Below are 19,763 nucleotides of genomic sequence, written 5' to 3' on the forward strand. Positions count from 1 at the left end.
GATTTTGATACACGTGCGGAATAAACAAGTGTCCCAATATTCTCTCAAACTTCTAAAAGAGATTCTAGGCCACATCCCTCCACAGTATCTTGAAAAATGAAATGAGCTGCCAAGATTAAATTCTGCGGCTCGGCCTATCGAGACACTGTTTTACCTTACAATAAGCCAAACCTATTGTTCATCAAGACTGCTGGATTCTGACACAAGTGCAGCAGACTGGAAATCCTGCTGCAGCTTCACTGGAACCAAACACTGTATCTTCAGTGCGAGTGAATGATTCAGGCTTGACACAACGCATCAGTGTTACGCTGATGCTGACCACAAGTCACCGCACAATGCTGCTGCCTGTTCAGCTTTCGGTACTCCCCAGATTTCAGCGCTGACAGCTTGTGACTGTTTCCTAGAATTCAAGCAGGGGATATACACGCAGTTCTTGAATTTTTGAAGGCAGCTCCCTACGCCTGGAGAAGCACACTTACCCGTAGCCCCTTCTGAAGCAATCAATCTCTGAACAGTTGATGATGGCAGCACTGCCACCATCGCCCTTATGTACGGTATCAACGTCCCGTGTGGAGGAACGTGACAGTTTTTACCCCTCTCACGGCCACGTTTGTTTGCAGACTTAAATATTTTACTACCTTAAACTATATAGCAATCACAGTTTTCAGGGCTGCGCTCATGGTCAGGAGGACTATGTGAATTTATTTTAGAAAGAGCTTATGCTCAGCGCAGCAGGGCTGACTGCTACCAGCATACACCTAACAGCCAGAGTGCTGCTTCTTTCTGTTCCGTTATTGTCCGGATCCAAGGGACAACAGCTCAAGACGAAGAAGAGCAGGTCCGTACATACATGAGCTACTAGGCGCAGCTCTGCAGTAAGGAGAAGAGAAGATTCAAGGGGGAGCCTTCCCATATGGATGCAATGTGTCCAAGGCTGAGCAGGAGTGTCACAGCATGTGCGTGACTGCACAAAGCCCAGCTCTGAGCAGGGAATAATCCTGTTCCCTCTGTCTTCCAACGGGTTTTTACCTACTTACTGTGCCAGATCTCTGATCACGGACCTGCAATTGCAGCTCTTCTCTAGGAATGAGTTACCAGGAGCACAGTTATTTTTACTGCTGCTTTTCTCCCTTATTCACACCCGCAAGAGAGCAGCCTTGCCTGGTTGTGTGCCACATGTCATTCACCCTCACCACTGTTATGCTACGGCTCAAAAAAACCTCAGCAGAGAGCCAAAAAGAAAAGATCATATTCCTCTGCCAGCAGAAAGTCAGCATTGTTCAGTGGAAGAGGAAAACGAGTAAGAACAACACAGTTCAAACTGCCTCCATCTCTCCCCCAGCAGCAGGAAGGAAATGGCTTATAGCGTCAAATTTGGCAAAGGAGAGAAGTAGAGAGTGGAATCATGACAGCATGCTGCTAATGTCTTCTCTGCCATGATCTCTAAGGAGAGCCTAGAAACCTCACTGATATCAATTCACCTCTTTCTCCTTGGATATGGACTGAGACCGCTAAGCCACCCACAGCCCAACCTTGCCACATGCACTAAACACTGCAACGTTGTCCTCTACCTGCATTAAGTTGAGGGAGGATCACTGAAGACGGTGACAAGGAAGCGTTTTCCAGAGCCCTTGGGGAACTCTTCAAATCATCGCTTACCTGTCCAAGTAGTTGACAATGTTGGGGTTTTTGTTTTCCCTCATTACAAGAATTTCGTTAATAATCAGTTCTTTTTTGGGCTGCTGCTGCAAATTCATCTGTTTGATTGCCACCTGTCGTGAAGAAAGATGAAAAAGTAAAGCATTATTAAAGGGTCACCTAGAAACCTGCCAGTACCAGCACTGATTATTTTAGTCCCATACTCGCATAAAGGGAGAAGCCACTTTATCATCATGGGTTACTGAGCCATTTCATAGCTCTATGAGTTCCTCCAGCTGGTCCGCTTCCACACACACATTAAGTGCTTAATGCCAAAAAGGACAAGGGGGGGTTACTATTCTCATACTGGACTGTTGTGCCGTAGTTAGATAGCCATCCCTCCAGTTTTCGGTGAAAGAGCAGAGATCCCCTTACTCTAGTATGGACTGATTTATCAAAGACGTGTTTCTTTTTAAAGGATTCTTATTAATTCTATTTTGGATCGGCCATTTCTGGAGACTTGGGTTTCTTTCCCCCTCCAAACAAATCCTGTGCTTCTAGAGAGCTGCAGCAGGGCAGGAGATCAGGGAAGGGGTAAATTACAGGGCCTAAGCATAATTCTTTGAGGCGACAATGTTATTTTATTTTTATTTAATTTTTATTTATTTATTTTTTATTTATCTGTCAGAGGAAGACCTAGGGGGAAAGGAGCACCAAAGTTTAGATACAGGGCTGAAAATATATGAATTGGATTGAGCTTCATCCCCAGTCAATACAAGGTGAAACAGAGGTGGATTCTTCAGTTGTGGCCCATTGGCTTTGTCGCTTTTTACCTGTTTCATTGTACCTACTCTGCATGTATAAGCACAGAAATCAGTCTGATACAACGTGCTGCGAACTTCAGCTATGCAGCTAGCCACAATGCCAGCGCTTCATGAGTGAGAGTACCTGATCCTAAGAGAAGCCTTCAAACCAGCAAGGCTACTCAGCCCAGCGGGAGGCAGAAACGCTTTGATGGATGTTACGATCCAACTGTATTCGGTACAATATTTAGGCAAAGACAAAGGGAAAGAAATGTAATTATGCCTTTACAAAACAGCTACGTGCAGAGAAAGCGGCACAGACTAATGGATGGGAGCCAGAAACTGTAGCTCACAAAAGCGAGGATTAGCAGAAACAAGCCACAGAGTGCTAATATAGACAGATACAATTAGCATTTTGATAGTATAGCAGGAGACTCTATAGAAAAGTCCCAACACAGGAGAAGGGAAGAACAGACGAGGCACCGTGCTGTTTTTCCACAGTATTCACAAGGCTGCCAAACAGTGCTTAAGTAAGACAAAACCAAAAACCCCACGCTGCTTTTTGGGAAAGACCAGAGAGGAGAACGAAAGACAAAGAAGAGAGGGAAGGCATTTGCTACTGATATAGAAATCCTCAGTTCAATACTGAAGAGGCTTCCAAGAGGCCCCTGTACCTCCTCACTCCTGTTCAGAGCTAGGCGCGGGTGCATAAAGGGGCTTTTTCCTTACTGAAGATGTGCATTATGAGACAAAATAAGCATTTTTAATCCTGGGAGTTGCCTAAGGTTCCTGGATATTGCACAGCAGCGAAATTTCCTTCCAAGGCTTCTAAAATTTGTTGCCTTAAACCGAGCTCCTGAGCTCAAAGGATTGGTACCAGCAGCCACCAGCCCTTCACAGGAAGGAACAAGCTAACAGAATACCAAGACTGCAGTGATCCCAAAAGCCATTTTAAAAATCAAGGGCCCGGTCACACTTGTATAATGGGAATGATTTAAAAGCCTGTTGCAATAATAATTCACATGTAATAATATTCACGTGAGAGCCACTGAAGTGGTCCAGGAGGAAAGTAGAAAACCATCAAAGAATCTCCTCCTCCTCTAAATTTCCCACTGCTTCAAAATAAATGCAGCTCCCCTTCCTCAGGGGCTGCAACTGAACCATATTATTCCTTTGAGAACTGTAAAAAAGGGGTGAAGTGCTGTTAGCAAAAAGCAGAGAGTTATGAAACTCTCTGGTGGGCAACCCTGACTTTGTACAAATGCAGAGCAGACACGCAGTGCTGCAGACTGCCATAAATATATTTGGAATAATGCATACATTTTCCTCGTTAGAAATCTTCCATCTAGCAATATTCGTTTCCACGGATGCCGCATATCCATCGCTATTAGTTTATTATGCATGCATGCCATACGCAGGGCACTTCTCAGCATTCAGGAAAAAAACAAAACACATTTCTTGTCTCCCAGTTCAAGGGCAGAAAGCAAGTGGGCAAAGGGTGGGTGAGGAACTATTTCTATGCAAGTCAACTAGCGTGAGTGTAGGAAGCAAAGGAGTAGAGGGCATAGAGAAGAGAATAAGTGGGGACAGGCAGGAGCCGTGGGGATGAGAGAGAGAGGCGTCTTCAGGGTCACAGAAAGATTCTTTGCAAATACGAAATGATTCAGGAATGAAAACGTGGGAAATCGTTTTTTCCAGTTGTCTGCTCAGACCACTCAACCATGCCTTGTTAGTACGGAAAAAAACACCTCATTAAAAATAAAATATCGTGAACCCCTGAGAGCATGTCTTTGTCTCGTAGCATCAACTAGAACTTTCAAAAGTGATCCAAAATCCACCCAAGTGGTACTCTAGCAGCATTTACCTCCTGTCCTGTAGCTACGTCCATCGCCGTGTAAACTGTACCTGAGGCTCTAAACAAGAGGGAGGAAAAAAAACCCCAGTTATTAGTGCCTCGTGGCAAGGCTGAGAACTCTTTTCCCCCTCCCGCTCATCTCCGTAAAGCACTCTTATTCCCCTTCCTTTTCACGCGATTGTTCTGGTAGTAAATATCATCTGAAATATTTCCGAGCCACCTTTGCCGCTAAAGCAGTGGCCAGAGAGCCTACGCGGAATAAAGCTTTGATAGGGGACGGTACGCGCACCCGACCCTTCGCTGCTAACCCAGCAACACAGCGCTGCCGCAGGACCGTGAGCCGATCCCGTCTCCACCGGCCTGAGCACGCCGCCCCGGCTCGCAGGCTGCGCGGCACGATTACAGAGCAGACAGGATCAGCTAAGGAAAACAAACGCGGCGTTCGTAACGAGGGAAACGGGACGCCGAGCCTCGGCACGTGGAGCCGGCAACAGCTCTCCCGCTCGCTCGCACGGTCGACTGTTTTAACCGGAGCCGGCTTAACCGTCTTGTACCCTCCTCACCCGAAGGGCGCACACGAGCGCAGAGTTTCTGCAAGAGCCACCAGGCAACTTCCAACAGCGAAAGACCTGAAATCACCTTGCTGGGGCCTCTCCCCCCCAACCCCTTTCCTGCTAAGGGGGGCACAACACTAGCGTCAAGGAGAGTTAATTCAGAAAGCAAATCTGTACTTTGAAGATCGTCTCGTACGCTGCAAATAAACAGTTCCTTCCCTGGCTGCAGCTATATTTAGCAACCCGATCATCTAATGACATATTTTCTCGTATTAAACCACAATCACACAAAACCCCCAGTCACCATGACTCAAGCATTTGCCAAGAATGGGAGAAGAGTGGGGAAAAAAAATATCACCATCAGTGTTCCCACAGACAAACTTGGCCTGGTTTCTCTGCTTCCTTCTTAGTAAAAGGAAAGGTACAGGACGGAGAAGGAGCCGATACCAACCCTTGTCCAATCTTCTCAAAACGTGTGTACTTCTTTTTTGGATCACCCACACTCACGATACTCCCTATAAAGAAAAAAAAGAGGATTTTAAAAGTACTTTTTTATACAATTACGAGAACCAATGCCTGGGCAACCACATGGCAAGAGCGGCCTCATGGCCACAACGGGCGCTGCAGAGCCTCATGAACCGCTTGTGTGAAACCCAGAGGAGCACAAATACCAAGGAAGTCCTCCGTTATTTACGCACACGCTAGCTGTGGCATTCCCCTCTCGGACAGATTTCCCATCAGAAACGACAGAACGCAAACATTACTCACGCTCACAGCCCGTTACTGCACGCCGCTCTGCCCAGGATGTGGATACGCTGCCCTTGCCTGTGCAAACAGAGTCGTTTGCTGGAAATCTGCAATTTTCAGTCATCCCAAACTTCAACAGATTGGATGATCCGAGACTCCCCTGCATTGCAACGTCCTCAGATTTGCATGCCAGGGCCCCGCTCACCTTAGGCCTCAGGGTCTGTTGCAAACTAGCCAAAGGCTTCCCTACGCCGTGACAATTCCTGGCAGAACAAACGTCCGAACCAATGCCTGTGCTGCGAGACTCATGGGGAAATTTAGAGAGGCCACGCAGAGCAAAACTCCCCCAAGCTGGCCCGGGCAGTGCTCAGCTGCTCCGTCGGGAACCCAACGGTTAGGGAAGCGGTTCTGGTTTTAACAGCAGTTGGCAAGTGCCTGATCACCGCTTGGGGACTGCTTTCCCAGCTTCCAGGTTGTCCGAAGTGCTAAGCAGTGCTGCTGTTCCAGCTCTGGAGAGCACGTCACGGCAGTCTCGCCTCCTTCCTCCTAACGTGGCTCTTCAGTCGGAGGAAAGCACGTTACTGCATCCCTCGGAGGGAAGGCGCTTTGCGCTGTGCTCCGCAAAGCTGGGCCGAGAGGGGCCGCTCAGGCTCAGGGTAGATTTGGCATCGATGAGGAGCACAGCTCGGGTTTCCGCACAAGGGGAGGGAGCTCCCAGCGTAAGGGCAGGGGGCCGGCAGGCTGCACGGAGGCGCTGGGCGTCCCACAGTTGGTCTGGCAGGTTGCCGAGGGGGTAAACTGGAGGAACTGGTAAAAGGAGCATCACCGAAACTCGAAGCTCCCTGAAAGCATTAACCGATCTTCGTAATGCCCCTAGAGCTGGAGGGGAGCTGCAGCCCGTTTCGGCTAGGGAAATGAGGGCCAACCATTCCTACAGCTCGGCGGGGCGCAGGTCTCCCCGAGAACGGCACTAGGGCGGCTAACAGGAACAAGGGAGAGAGAGCTGCTGGTGTTTGCAAGTCGCTCAAGCGGCCAATGTACAGCGCTGCTTTCGCAGGGTTTGGGATGAGCCTGAACAGACGCGGATCGGCAAGGAAACTCTGCGCAGAGTCATTAGGCCGAGACATGCAGCAGCAAACGGGGTGCGAGCGGGCTATTTTCAGACATCGCTGGAGGGAAGCGAAACCCACAGGATTTGGGGCAGACAGAAGTAAGGGAGGGGAACACGGTGCACCTTTGTGGGGGAGAGAAGGACAAATCTGACTATATAAATCCCCTGTACAATTACTGAAGAAACGTTGCCTTCCCTAAAGACAAGCATTTCTGGACAAACGTTCAGAAATTCTCCCCACAAGCTTAGCCCAGGCCACGAGTTCACGCTGTGAGACACCAAATGCTTCGCCAGTGCAGCGACAGCAAAGTGCTGCAAGGCAGCAATGAGACGCAACTCTCAGTCTTGCCCCGTTTAACACTCTCACATGTAAAATGGGGTAACGCTTTCCTGCCTCCCCAAAAGCCAGGCTAGGATTCATTAACTTTTGCATTAATCCGGGCTTAATGCTAAGATGTGGGGATTTACCAGCTTCCTTTTAACATCTGCACATTTTCAGTATATGTGTGTGTATATATGTTTATATATTCTAATAGTTTAGACATTTTCTTCATGCCTGAAACCATAACACGAAAAGGTCGCACGTCTTTGTACAACTCCACTGCCATCAGAGGAACAGCATCTGCCTACAACAGGGCTGGATTTCGTTGCGTATTTCTGACTCGCCAGCACCAAGAGGCCGATACCGAGCCGCAGCCGCTGAACCTCAAACCTGCCAGCGTTTCTGACTAAACCCCTTAACACTTAAGGCTCAGCTCAGCGCAAGCACCACTGGCTAGAGCAAGCAAGGTGTCCGAAGGCACCTAAGAGCTGCACTTGCATTTCTTTTGATTGCAGGAGTGAGTGCACTCACGTCAGGGTAGCAATCTTGTCCTACCGAACAGTCCCTGCTTGCTGTGCCTGTTCCCAAAAGGGCTCAGATCACTAACGGCACGTGGCTTCTGCTAATCCAGTAAACCAGTCAAGCTGCTGTTTTGACATGATGAGCTTTGAAAAGGAGTTTTTAGATAACACGGAGTTCTAGCTTACATGGCACCAGTTCAATTCAGACTTCATTTTAGAGGAATGAAGCACCTTTTAATTCACTTTTTAAGTCACAGCTTCAGATTAAATTTCACTTCATCCAGCTATTAGTTTTCTTTTCGTAAAACACTGACCTTTAGGGAGTAAGCCCTCAACAGACGTGACTAGCATGACCACAGGGGCGCTAACACAACTTACACCAACTGACGAGCAAAGCCTGTCTGTCATTAACACAGGATTAGCAGTCAGAAAATCAGATATTCTGTCCTCTAATGAAAGCAGGCCCAGCCTGAGGATAGCAATCAACGGCACAGATGAGCTAGTTCTGCTGTCAGATGCTGCCACCACAGCACGTCCAAACCATGTCAGGCAGCAGAGAAGTGCTTGAAATAAGACCCATGAACCACAGGTAGGGACCGGTAAAGACAGTAGTAGGACCCAACAGAGAGATGTTGATAAGCCATGAATTTTTCTCAGAAACGACCACTAATTTGGGTTATCTACAGCATATCCACACAACATCAGGGCACTTAAAAAGAACCAAGTCACTTAACATCGTCGTGTTGTGGCAGGTGAACTTGGAGATGCACTAACCCTCCCTCTGCGCTTTAGCCACAGCGGGAAGCTCTGCTCACCTTAGCTCTAACATTTCAATATAGTCATCCACACTCCAGAGCTGTGGAGTATCAAAATCTGGGACAATCTCAGACTTCACGGTTAAGTAGATGTTACATAATCAGCGCTAGTCTTGCAGACCCTGAGGATCTGTAACTCCCATGGAACTTCAGTTAACAAAGTCTTCACCAACGGATCTCAACACGAGAATGTCAGAATATCTCAGCTTATTAGTGTTTTAAGAAACCAACGCAGCAAGACCAGGACTTTAAAAATTAAGAAGGACCTACTCAGTTTTTCCAGTATCTCTTCATCCGACATTTTTGGCTTTTTCTTCTGTTTCTCGGTGTTCCTAATCAGCATGTCAGGGGGTGTTGCGTTGTTTTCGGTGGGAGAAGAAATAGGAGAGGTGGCTGCATCTCTGGTAGGAGGAGGAAGGGGGTCTATCACGGAGCGCGTGTAGATCTAATTTGTGGAGTAAAAACATACATATCAATACAAGGCAGATTAAGAGTTAAACACTTCTAGTCATTAGTTGATTTTTTTTTTTTTTTGTCAGTGATGCATTTCTACGGCTACTGTTTTAACAGCTAAACACATCGCTAAGCAAGCACTCTCTGGCCCTCCCAAGCCAGGCTTGTAGCAACATTAAGGTGCTCTGGCAGAAAGGACTGGTCTAAGTGGCTCCCCATCTCCTCGCCCCCGCTCCCAGGAGGGGCTCGGCCCCAGTCCTTGCACGGGGGACCAGGAGTCCCGGCTGAGACCTGACTGCGACTGCAGGAGGGCTGAAGGCCAGTATTACTGGCTTGCTCACAGATTTTGTATGCTCAGGTCGCGGAGCTATCACGGGGGGTGGAGCTGCATCATCTTCATCGTCTTCATCTTCAGACACTGAGGGCACTGCGGGGGTCTCAGACACAGCCTTCACGTTCTGCATGTGATTACACAGAGAGCAAAAAAAACCCCAAACCCTTGTTATAAGCAAATCACAAATGTTGGATTAAACTCGCAACAGAGAACACACTGAAGCAAGCACAGAAGGAAAACAAAAGAAAAAAAAAGGCTATAAAGTTGCAACATCCGAAAAATCCAAACCCAGAAGGTTCTCATCCTGCACGGGAAGTGTTTAGAGGAGCAGCCCAGCTCAGCCTGAGGTAACTGCTCGCACACAGCACGTCATTCCCCTGTCTGATCGCAATACCGGGCTCTTCCCTAGGACTCCCGACCCACCTGGACCCTCACACGATGGCTCAGACATCCCAGGAGAAGTGGGCACGCACCATCTGTGACGTGACTTGGCAACACCGGGCAGCACCATCCTTCAGGCAGTAATTACCGTTACAAAACCAGGACTGCCCGACACCCGCACGGCAAACCTGACACCTCTGCCTGGGCTGCTGCGATGACAACAGCTGGGTTTGGACGTATCTGCCCCTATTTACGTTCCTTTTTTTGCTGCTTGTGCTGAACCCTAATCCTGCAGACTGGAGATTTCACTCTTCAAATAATTTAATTAGCATCCAAATCTAAACGCTTTCTCTAAAAGCTGGGAGGTCAAGTTAACATCAGCTTTGGTACTGTGACTCAGACCCAAGTAATTGGAGATTTTGGAAGCACAATCTGGTAGAATCTTTCAAAGCCCTATTAAAATTAATTCCAAAAGAAAAATCTTATGTAAAATAGGAACAAGAAGTTTTTTAAAAGCCACACAAGCAGTTAAAAACATATATCTGGGACTATCTGGAATAGCGTGGTTCAAAGTCAAAGCCACTTTTCACCTTTTACATTTGAAACAGACTGGATCTGAAGTTCACAGCATCCTTTACTCTGTAAACATTTCAAAATAAACTTAGCGAGTCCCTCAACCTACTAGACCAGTTCTCCTTGTGCTCCTGCTTCCAGTTTGTTTTCCATCAGTTCCCTAAGAAGGGCAGGGGAAGAAGACTTTTTAAAGCATTAAACTGAAATTTTCTCTCAAAGAAGGGAGAAAACATAACATTTCACCAAACTTAAGGTTTCTGAAGTCACCAGCATCCTGACATATGATTGCTAAAGTGCCTTAGACATACCGCAAAAGCGTAATGTGTTAAAAAAAACAACAACAAAACGCCTATGTACTGGAAATTTCCTGGTTCTCCCCAACCTTAAAGGTTGTCCAGCACCTTACAAAAAAATCAGGCATCTCAGTAGACTGGTAACGACTTCTTGTTTCAGGATCTACTTTCAGCTGCAGCAGCCTCAGACACGCTAAGCCCCTGAGGACTGGCACACAACGAGATGAAATCATCACTACCGAAAAGAAAGTTTCCCTTTTCTTTTAGCAGCGAGTCCTAAACGGTCAGATAGGAAGGAATACGCTGGCTCCGGAAGGGAGCAGAACGAGCCAACTCTAGATAATGGTATAGCAGCGAGAAAACAAGGGACGAGGGAATTGCGAGGTTTTATAAATCATCTTAAATAGAAAGTTTTGTTTATTCCACCCCCGCCACACACACACACACACACACACACACACACACACACACACACACACGACAGAGCTTTTCAGTTCTGCCTCCCAACGTGGAGAACAGGAGCGGCGTCTGCCCTGCTAAGGGCAGAGGAAAGGTCAAGCAGAGAGGAGGAGACCTTTTTATTTCCCTTTCTGCAGCGATCAGCTTGGTTAATCAACACTACTTCAATCAGACCTTGCCGGTTAGCAATTAAACTTTGTGAGCTCGCAGGTGTGTTTACCGAGACAAACAAACAGGTTATCATTTTCTAGATTACCGCACCCCACCCAGAGGAAACAGATACAGGAACTGAACAATTTCGGTGAAGAGAGCACTATTCGCTAATGAAAGCCTCTCGAGTCTACTTGATTCTCCCGCAGCTGAAAGAAAAAGCGAGAGCAGCGTGCCTTTTCGGGATAAGTTGTCAAATACATACATGCATATTTATTTTTATATATTAAAAATACGTGAGTGGGGAGAGGGACAGAGAGTTCATATTTTGAGATGCGTTTAAAGACGCTAAACAGATACAATTAACACTGCTTGGCTACACTTCAGATAGCCCCAAGATGAAAGCCAAGGCTGATGAAACAAAGTTTCCGTGTAACCAACAATTTCATTCGTGTTTTTAAATTCCCGAATTTGAGAGATAACGCGAGCATAAGCTTACCAATGTATTTGATGAATTGTAATCCTCCGTTGACTTATCTGAAAGAGATAGATACTAGCAAAGTTATAAATTATTTGCAGAGGCAGCAGCACTGGGGAGAGGAGAGAGGAGAACGCTCCCTTTGGAAGGTGCTATATAGGGAGAATTGTTGCTTCCAAGTCCAGGGACTATCTTGCCTAATTTAAAACACTTTGGCAAGGGCAGCTGCTATAGATTCTCTCTACAGAGAGCGTAAAAAAAAAAAAAAAAAATATATATATATATATATATATGTAGGGCACATATCCCTTCGGGGGAGTGTTTCTCTGCATCTGTCTCTGGTACCTACACGGGTATGGACGCAACTACATTCCTAACCCCCGTTAACTGTGTCGGGTTTGGCAGGATGAACTTAAGCAAGCCTGACACTCAAATGGGGTGCAGACGATGGACAGGGAAAGGAATTTCTCATTTAGGCAGAAATCTGACCCTCTCCTTCCCAGCTAGAGCCTAAACTCCACGGCCAAAAGTTTTGATTAGGTCTTCAAACTTAAAAATCCCTGAAGCATCCGAAGTTGTGCCTTTGCGCAGTGTTATGACGACGCCAGGATCCAGCACACAAGCAATCCTTCTGCAGGATGCCCAAGCTGCCAGGCGTTCTCAAACCATCCCAGCAAAAACTGGGCCTAAAGTAAGGCACCATTTTCTTTCAAAAGGACAGCGCACAAGGTATGGTGACACCTTTGCGCAAACCGTCCTCTCGAAGGACAATGCTACGACAGCCGCATCCAGACCATATGCAGGGTTTTTCCTGCAAGGTTACAACAGCAGCGGAGAAAATTTGTGCGGAAGAGGCCAAGAAAGAAGGGCCTGGCAGTGAGCTCCTCCTGCCAGCGTCCATATACTCTTATTAGAGGCTCTCAGATACCTCCTGCCTTCCCAGTCTGTTTGACGGAGGCTGCTCGCAGCCTCTCGCGACAGCCCCAGCCTTCGTTCATTAGCTCAGGACACGGCAACGTGAATCACAGCTTGCAGCGTCTCTCAGGAAGGCTAGCCCAGAAACAAAATTAATCATTTCAAATCCAATTAAGCTTGAGAGAACGGAAGGCTATTTTTAAAGGTTTCTGACTTTCTGGGGTTGTTCTCCTGGAGTGATCTACAGGTTGGATCTCATTCGGAGTCCCTGCACCCCAAGGCACTTTTCCGGAGCAAATAAAGTACAAGGAAGTCCCCAGAGCAAGCTGACACCTGACAGATAAGGGAGTAGAAAATTCTGCAAACAAATGCAGGGGCCCCAAATCCCTGCTGCAGGAGGGTGGAATTTCCCCGAGCAACACCTGGGCGCGAATGCTGTCATCCATCCGCATACACAAACCTTTTCAACAGGCTTAGAAAAAGCTGCTGTGCTAAATCACCAGCTAAGGCACTGCAGCTAGCCTGAGACCCGCACGATGTTCAGGCTCAGCCACCAAAACTGCCTGGAAGAGCAACCGAGGACCGCACTAGTTAACCGGTGGGGCTTCTTGTCCTACTACCCACGCAATATGGGGCAAATTTGCGTTTTTATCCCTGTAGACTTCCTGAGTAACACCAGCTCCGGTGATACGCCTCTATCCCCTTAAAAGGGTCAAAGCAGGGGAGAAGAGATTGAGAGAGGGAGAGAGTTAGATCTGACAGGGAAAAGGAGTGGTGACTGCAGGAATTCTCCAGCAGGCAGGTAATCCATACGGAGAAAGACGACAAAATCTCAGCAGCTTTGATTTATAGGGAAATCCAGCCAGCAGCTATCGAGTATGCAGCAGCTGAGCAGCGTTGCTCAATCACAGCACATGGGGAGCAGAGAAACCTCTCCCCAAGCACATGTGAAGCAACATCCACACCCAGCCAGAAACCGAAGCTGGTGCAAAATTTAGCTGCCTCTTTTCTCCAGAGGTTTTCATCACCGGGGCACAACACTAGGACTCCAGGATCTGCCTTCTGGGTATTGGCTGTAAGCTTCAAAAAAACCTATGTGTTTTGGGATTTAGCCAGTTGACTGACCTCCTCCTTCACAGCTATGCTGGCCATCAGGATTAACAGAGCAGCATCTTAAAGGAAGAGGGAAGCTGAGCAGCCAGGGAATCTCATTCCCAATTTTTTTGAAAAGATGGATCTACTTGTTGATTAAACAAAAGATCCACATGACTGTATGACATATGCAGTGACTCTAATGAAAAGCTGGAGGGAGTAGCTGCATGAGATGATCACCACATACCTGTGAAACTCATGTACTTTTGGCTGTTGGAGATCTTTTTGGAGTTGTAGAACTCCAACACATCCAGCACTGCCTGGGGGTTCTTCTTCTGCTCCGACTTGGTGATGTTGGATGTCTGCAGTAAACGGGCCCATTGCTCCGGCATTCCCTGTTGAAGATGTACTGTGTTAGCCCACAGTCAGCTTAACACGGTTCACAGCACACGTACCTGCCGCGTTAGTCCTGTCACACTGTTTCTGGGTTACTTTTAGCGCTGTGAAGGAAACGGGGAGAAAAGAAGAGAGAAGAGGAAAAAAAGGTGGTGGGCTGATATCTTCTCAGCCCCCGTCTCTGTTAGAAGTCACACATATGCCAAATGTGGATATACAAATGCCACTCTGATCTCCAGGCTCTGTGCAGGCCCCAGATCCTTTGAAGACCAAAACTAAAGAGAGAAAGGAGCAGACCCAATGCTGCAGTTCAGGAAGAGTCTCAAGCAAAAAAACACACACATATTTACATATATCCAAGAGTGACTACAGAAGTAACATATATTGTATAGCACCTAGTACAGTGGATGTACAATACTCATTTGGATCTTCTTGTAGCACTAGAGTATTTTGGTAATAGTGGTTTGGGGCCTGTTGCAAAGAGAGATGTGACAGCAGCGATGTTAACCTCAAATGTGGAGGTCAGAATTTCACTACAGGCTCATCATTTCAATCAAAATACACCTGGAGTACAATTTGACTTGTGACTTTCCTCACAAGCAAGATCAACAGTTTGGGCAGATGAAGCAGCAGGTCACTGGGATCCTTTACCACCACCGTTACCTTCCCTGCTCAAAAGGGACGACGGATGCACCACTCAGAGGTAATGCCCAACTGGTACATCCAGGTTAACTTGGGCAAGTCTAGAGGCAAGACATGCAAAACATAACCGCACACGTGATTCAGGCTAGGAAAGCAAAGTTCCTGAAAAAGAAGTATATTAAAGACAGCTATAAGCAGCTTGCTCATAAACAACTTCTGCTGCTGTTAAACCCTATCTCACAATCAAATTAAGAAGAAAAAGATGATGAAATGCAATGCTGTCTCCCTAATAATTTGCATGTCAATAAAAAAAATGCATAGAAGTATCTGCCATTTAGCCTAAGGAGAGCACATGCACTTTCTGGCATGAACAGGTGTGCACAGCTGACTGTCTCCTAACGGGCAGCTCTCAGAGCTCCATCGGGAGGACACGGACTACGCTGCAGCCCTAATCCAGCTCTAGAAGGGGAGCGGAAAGGAGGGGAAGGGAGGGGACATAGACCGTGTTTTTGTCCACGGCAGCCAAAAAACAGGAAAGGGAAAGTTTGCTGGCAGCCTAAGTTCCTGGCATGTGCCAGGTTCGACAAACAGTCTCTCAGCAGGAATTAGTGGGTCGGCCTCTAGAGATGTGTTTCAAAGGAGATCAAACGAGATGATGGTAATAGCCTTTCCGGCATTACTGTATGAAAGATTAATAAGCCCTGGCTCCTCCCAGCGATAAGCAAAACCACACGATTCTCTCTTCCTCCAAATCACTTACCGTGAATTCTCCTGTGACTGCATCAAACCCCACATGAATCGTGTGTTCAAAGTCTGAAGGGAGCGAGATCTCTGGCCGCTCTTTCTCTTTCTTTTTATTGGCTAGAAGAGAAAAAAAAAAAAAAAGGAAAATCCATCAAGAATTAAGATCTCCATGACAGCCTGCAATTTACCTACCCAACCATATCCCACTTTGCCAGTCACAGGATTTCAATCTGAGGCAGATGTACAGCAAGTTAAAAACAATATTCACCTCATTTGAGAGCAGCTGCAGTCAGTGAACAACAAAAATCAGAGTCCTACAGCACAGGACAAATATAAGACAAGGAAACTGATATTTTAGATAAGTTACATACCAACTGGCAGAGCTAGACTCAATAGCGCAAGCGCTATCCACCTAAAATACCCACTCAAGCATACACAGGTCAGAGTTAAAAGCGCTACAGTGGAAGTAACTGGAGCCATGGAGTTTTGGACATACGTTTTATTTGTTTTTAAGCAACATATGAAAAAATCTTTAAAAAAAATATATGCTGTTAACATGCACTCACCCTCTCATGTTAGAGAGGGACAAATTTAACTACAAATACCGTTTATAAATTAACTTCCTCCATCCTATGTCATCAAAACCAGCTGCTGTCTTTTGTATCCAAGTCCAAATAAAAGTTGTTTTGTAGCTGACACTTCCCAGTGCACTTTTGGCAACATGAATGCCAAAAAACAGGTATTTCAGAAACCTGCACGGCTGATTTTCAATATTGCAATTATTTAAGACACTTCTCCTGGTCATGTGTGTAAAGACACTGAGCATTTCCCTCAGAGGGCCAAATTCTGTTTTCTCCAGTGACAGTTCCAGCACTGCTCTCCATTTCTGGAGAAAGAGAAGACTCAGATACTCAGGTTGGGACATGGAGAAAGAAGAGATTGTTTTCGATTCCCTCTTTCAAACAAAGGGAATGGGGGAAGTTCAATCACAGAGGAGCGACCCTGTTGCCAAAGAAAGGAGGAGAGAAAGCTGAAACACTAGAGGAGCCATCACAGAGCGGGAAGCTAGAAGGAACCAGAAGCAGCTGCTGGTTAGCAGACATGGAGCATCTGCAGCAAGGAGGCCTGCCAAAGGAGGAGCAAGCAGCTCTATCTAGCAGGTAGACAGAAAAAGCTGCATGCACTAGCAGGGGATGGAAAGCAAGAGGAAAAGAGAAGCTGGCAGAAGCTATCAGAAGAACCACACGGTATAGTCATATCTACAGCATCAGTCACATGCTCCAAGCCAAAGAGTAAGGTGTCAGCTCCGGTCTAGAAGCAGGCAGCTCAGGTGAGGAAGCAGAGAGCATCTGTACGAGCAACGCTATGCAAGAGCGGCGCACGGATGACGCACACTTTCATACTGTCCTGGACAACTGCAGCATCCCTCAGTAGGTTCAGATGTACTCCCGAAAAAAGTTCTCAAAAAGCTAACGAGCCTTAACTCGCTATCCAGAAGCCAACACACAAGCGCCTTTCGATTCCTACGTTCAGACTTCCCAAGCATCCTGGTGCACACCCCAAGTCCTAGCAACCTTCTCTGCTATCAGCCATTCCAGCATCCATTCGGCCAGCAAACCGAGCTGGCTCCTGACTCCAAACTCATTCGAACCACAAGACTATGGCCTGAACGAGCCTCAGTTAGGCAAAGCACAAAAAACAGTTCTGGAAGGATTAAGTAATGTAACCACATTAGCCATCCAGGTGTCTGTCCATATTTGACACACAGGTAGAGAGTTTAAGTACCAGCCTACATTGTACTTCAAAAAAAGGAATAGTTTTTTTGCACTTACGACTTATGTTGTTTTAATAGCCCAAGAGTACTTAACACTCTTCCCATTATCTTATAGTGTCCTGCAACCGTATCCCACTGCTCTTTAACCCTCTGCATTTCTCCTTATTCCCCTTGGGAGAGCTACTAAAACGCATGCTAAAAATCACTTTGCCTTAGCTATAATGCTGCGGTGGGTGAAACCATAATTGCTCTGTATATTTTTTAAAACTGTCTGACTGCCGCACTCAGGGTTTCATAGCGCCCAGCTGAATACACCATCATGTGAATCCATGCAAAGCTGGCATACGAATTCAAAGGTATTCCTTCAGGATTCTCACAGGACAATGAACTTCAGAAGCTTTTGATGTGAAATCTGAAGGATCTAAAAGCCTAAACGTATTAAGACATTAATAATATAATTGCTTTTTGCAGTAGGTATTTATGTTACAGCAGAAGGTATGAGCTAAAAGGAATTAGAGAGAGACAGGCACTCCCAACCCTACTTAACACTTAATCCCCCTCCACAGTCTATTAGCCTTGCAATGAGTCAAAAAATCCTAAAGAATCTTAAATAAGAGACACATAAATAAAAATTAAATATGTGTTTAAGACGGCCTCCCTACCACCAAGCGCTTTATTCCCCCAAGTATCTTATCACCTTTGCATTTAAAAGGCAGCACATTTGACACACTGGTACAACAGCCAGTCGGGAAGCTTCCTCCCGATGCTCTGGCAACTTGAGCTGCAACTAGGAAGCACAATTTCCAACAGCAAAGTGAGCCAGCGAGCCCATCCTGAAGCTTTCTGAGATGAGAAAGCTCTTCTCCACTGGTGCTGCCCTGTCTCAGAGGCAACCACACACCCGCTGCAGTGTGACCATCACGCAAAGAGCTCCCTGGAGCTGTAAATCGGTACCGCCAGCAAACCGTGGGTAACATCCTGCCCCTGCGCGAAGCAGCAGTTGAGCTCGGCCAAGTTCAGAGGAGCTGAGCGTGGCGCACTTCAAGCTAAAGCTTGCCTCCTGTCCCCAAAGAGGACACCGATCGGGCCACAACTACAAAAATCGGAGTGCTCACAACTCGTTTTGAAAGCATCACACAGAAGCAGAGCTCCCATGATTTGGGTTGGAGCCACCCGTATCAGGCCAACATGCTTTTAAATATCAGATTCTGGTTTTAGCCTGGGACAGATGGAAGCAGGATACCAACTCACATCCTAGTTTTGCAAACAGGGCAGGACAAAGCAGCCTAGCAGGGGGGCACAAATTAGCAGAAGCGTACGCACCCTGCACGTATGAGGGCCAGGGTTTAGACCCACGTGTATTTGCACCACGGCTCTGCTCATGCACAGTTGCGGCACAAAGGGAAAAACGCATTCCAAAGTACCGGCAGCTGGACCCGCACCACAAACAGCTCCAGGCTCACCCACCAGTCCTTCCATATCCACGCATAAAATTCATAAAATTCAAATTCAGATTAATAAATGCACTCCCCTTCGTCCAGCATCTGTGTCAAAAAACTTCTCAGTGCAGTGCAGAGATCTCCTGGATCACCTGCACGCTGCTGCATTGCCCTCCAGCAGATGTTTGAATGCCCCATGAGGACCAGGGCCTGCGATCTTGAGTCATGAGATCATATTCTTGAGTCTCCACTGAGAACCTCCCGTTTGCAATCTGTAGCAGATGCCCCCAGCATGTCCCCTCTTGTTGGCCTCCCCTCCAATATTGACCCTTATGGTCCCAACAGATCTCTCATCTGCTCCACAGCAGAACTCCACCTACGTGAGCTGCTCCTCCGTATAAAGCACAACCCCCTCATGATCTTCCCTACCCGTCCTTCGTAGAGTCTTGCTCAGCTGTGAGAGCTATCCCACCACATCTCCATGATCCCAGTAGAACTGCAGCTCACCAACTGCACATGGACTTCCAGTTCCTCCTCTTTATTTCCCACACCACATGCACTTGTGTGCAGGCACTTCAGATGGGCACCCAGTCATCCTGCGAATGGCAGAGCCTTCTCTGCTGCACTGTCCCATCTGCCCTACCTCCTATTTCCTGCTCTCCCAAGTATCTGCAGGCTTTGGTGTCTATCCCCAGATGGACATAGTTTAAAGCCCTCCTAGGTCAGTAAGCCTGCTGGCAAAGATGATCTTGCCCCACTTTGCCAGGTAGGTCCCATCTCTCCCTAGGAGTTGAGGAGGTTCCTGTAGTCACTGAAACCAAAGCCCTACTGACAGCAGCACTTCGATGCTTTTGTGGTACTATGCAGGACTAAAAAATAACTGTCATCAAGTCTGACCTCCAGCAGTATTCCCTGCACAACTGCCCAGAGTGAAGAGCTGCCACTTCTCCAAAGGGATTGACAACATCACTTCAGCAGCTATCAGGCTACAGGGTAGAAGCCCAAGTCCACAATCACCTGCCAAGTTAGCTCTTGAGCATTTTGGATTTTTGCAGCCTCTTTGCAAGCCCAACACAGAGGTTAAGTGCCAAACACTGGCTTCTTCGGGTTAGGGCAAGCATTCACCTAGCCCAGCATCCCACGCCCAGCAGTGGATGAACAGAGAAAGAATGTGAGACAAGCACACAGTGATCTTATTGTGCCCAATCAACAGGTTATGGATTCCCCTAAATTAATCTGCTCTAACTGAATGGAAAAAACTCTCCCAGCCAAAC

At 47.0% G+C, this 19,763-nt stretch overlaps 1 protein-coding gene across 1 annotated transcript in view; it reads right to left on the bottom strand.

Annotated features, from left to right (window-relative positions):
* PAK1 (p21 (RAC1) activated kinase 1) overlaps window positions 1–19,763 on the bottom strand; it is a 65,779-nt gene that overhangs the window by 11,356 nt on the left and 34,660 nt on the right. Inside the window, exons 3-10 of the mRNA XM_067289610.1 lie at window positions 15,293–15,393; window positions 13,742–13,889; window positions 11,509–11,546; window positions 9,161–9,277; window positions 8,637–8,811; window positions 5,302–5,365; window positions 4,306–4,354; window positions 1,660–1,772 (exon numbers count right to left, since the gene is read on the bottom strand). Of these exons, the coding sequence (XP_067145711.1) occupies window positions 1,660–1,772; window positions 4,306–4,354; window positions 5,302–5,365; window positions 8,637–8,811; window positions 9,161–9,277; window positions 11,509–11,546; window positions 13,742–13,889; window positions 15,293–15,393 (805 nt within the window). The remainder of the gene's footprint in view (window positions 1–1,659; window positions 1,773–4,305; window positions 4,355–5,301; window positions 5,366–8,636; window positions 8,812–9,160; window positions 9,278–11,508; window positions 11,547–13,741; window positions 13,890–15,292; window positions 15,394–19,763) is intronic.

The sequence above is a fragment of the Apteryx mantelli genome, chromosome 1 (assembly GCF_036417845.1).
Source record: "Apteryx mantelli isolate bAptMan1 chromosome 1, bAptMan1.hap1, whole genome shotgun sequence".
Classification (NCBI taxonomy): Eukaryota; Metazoa; Chordata; class Aves; order Apterygiformes; family Apterygidae; genus Apteryx; species Apteryx mantelli.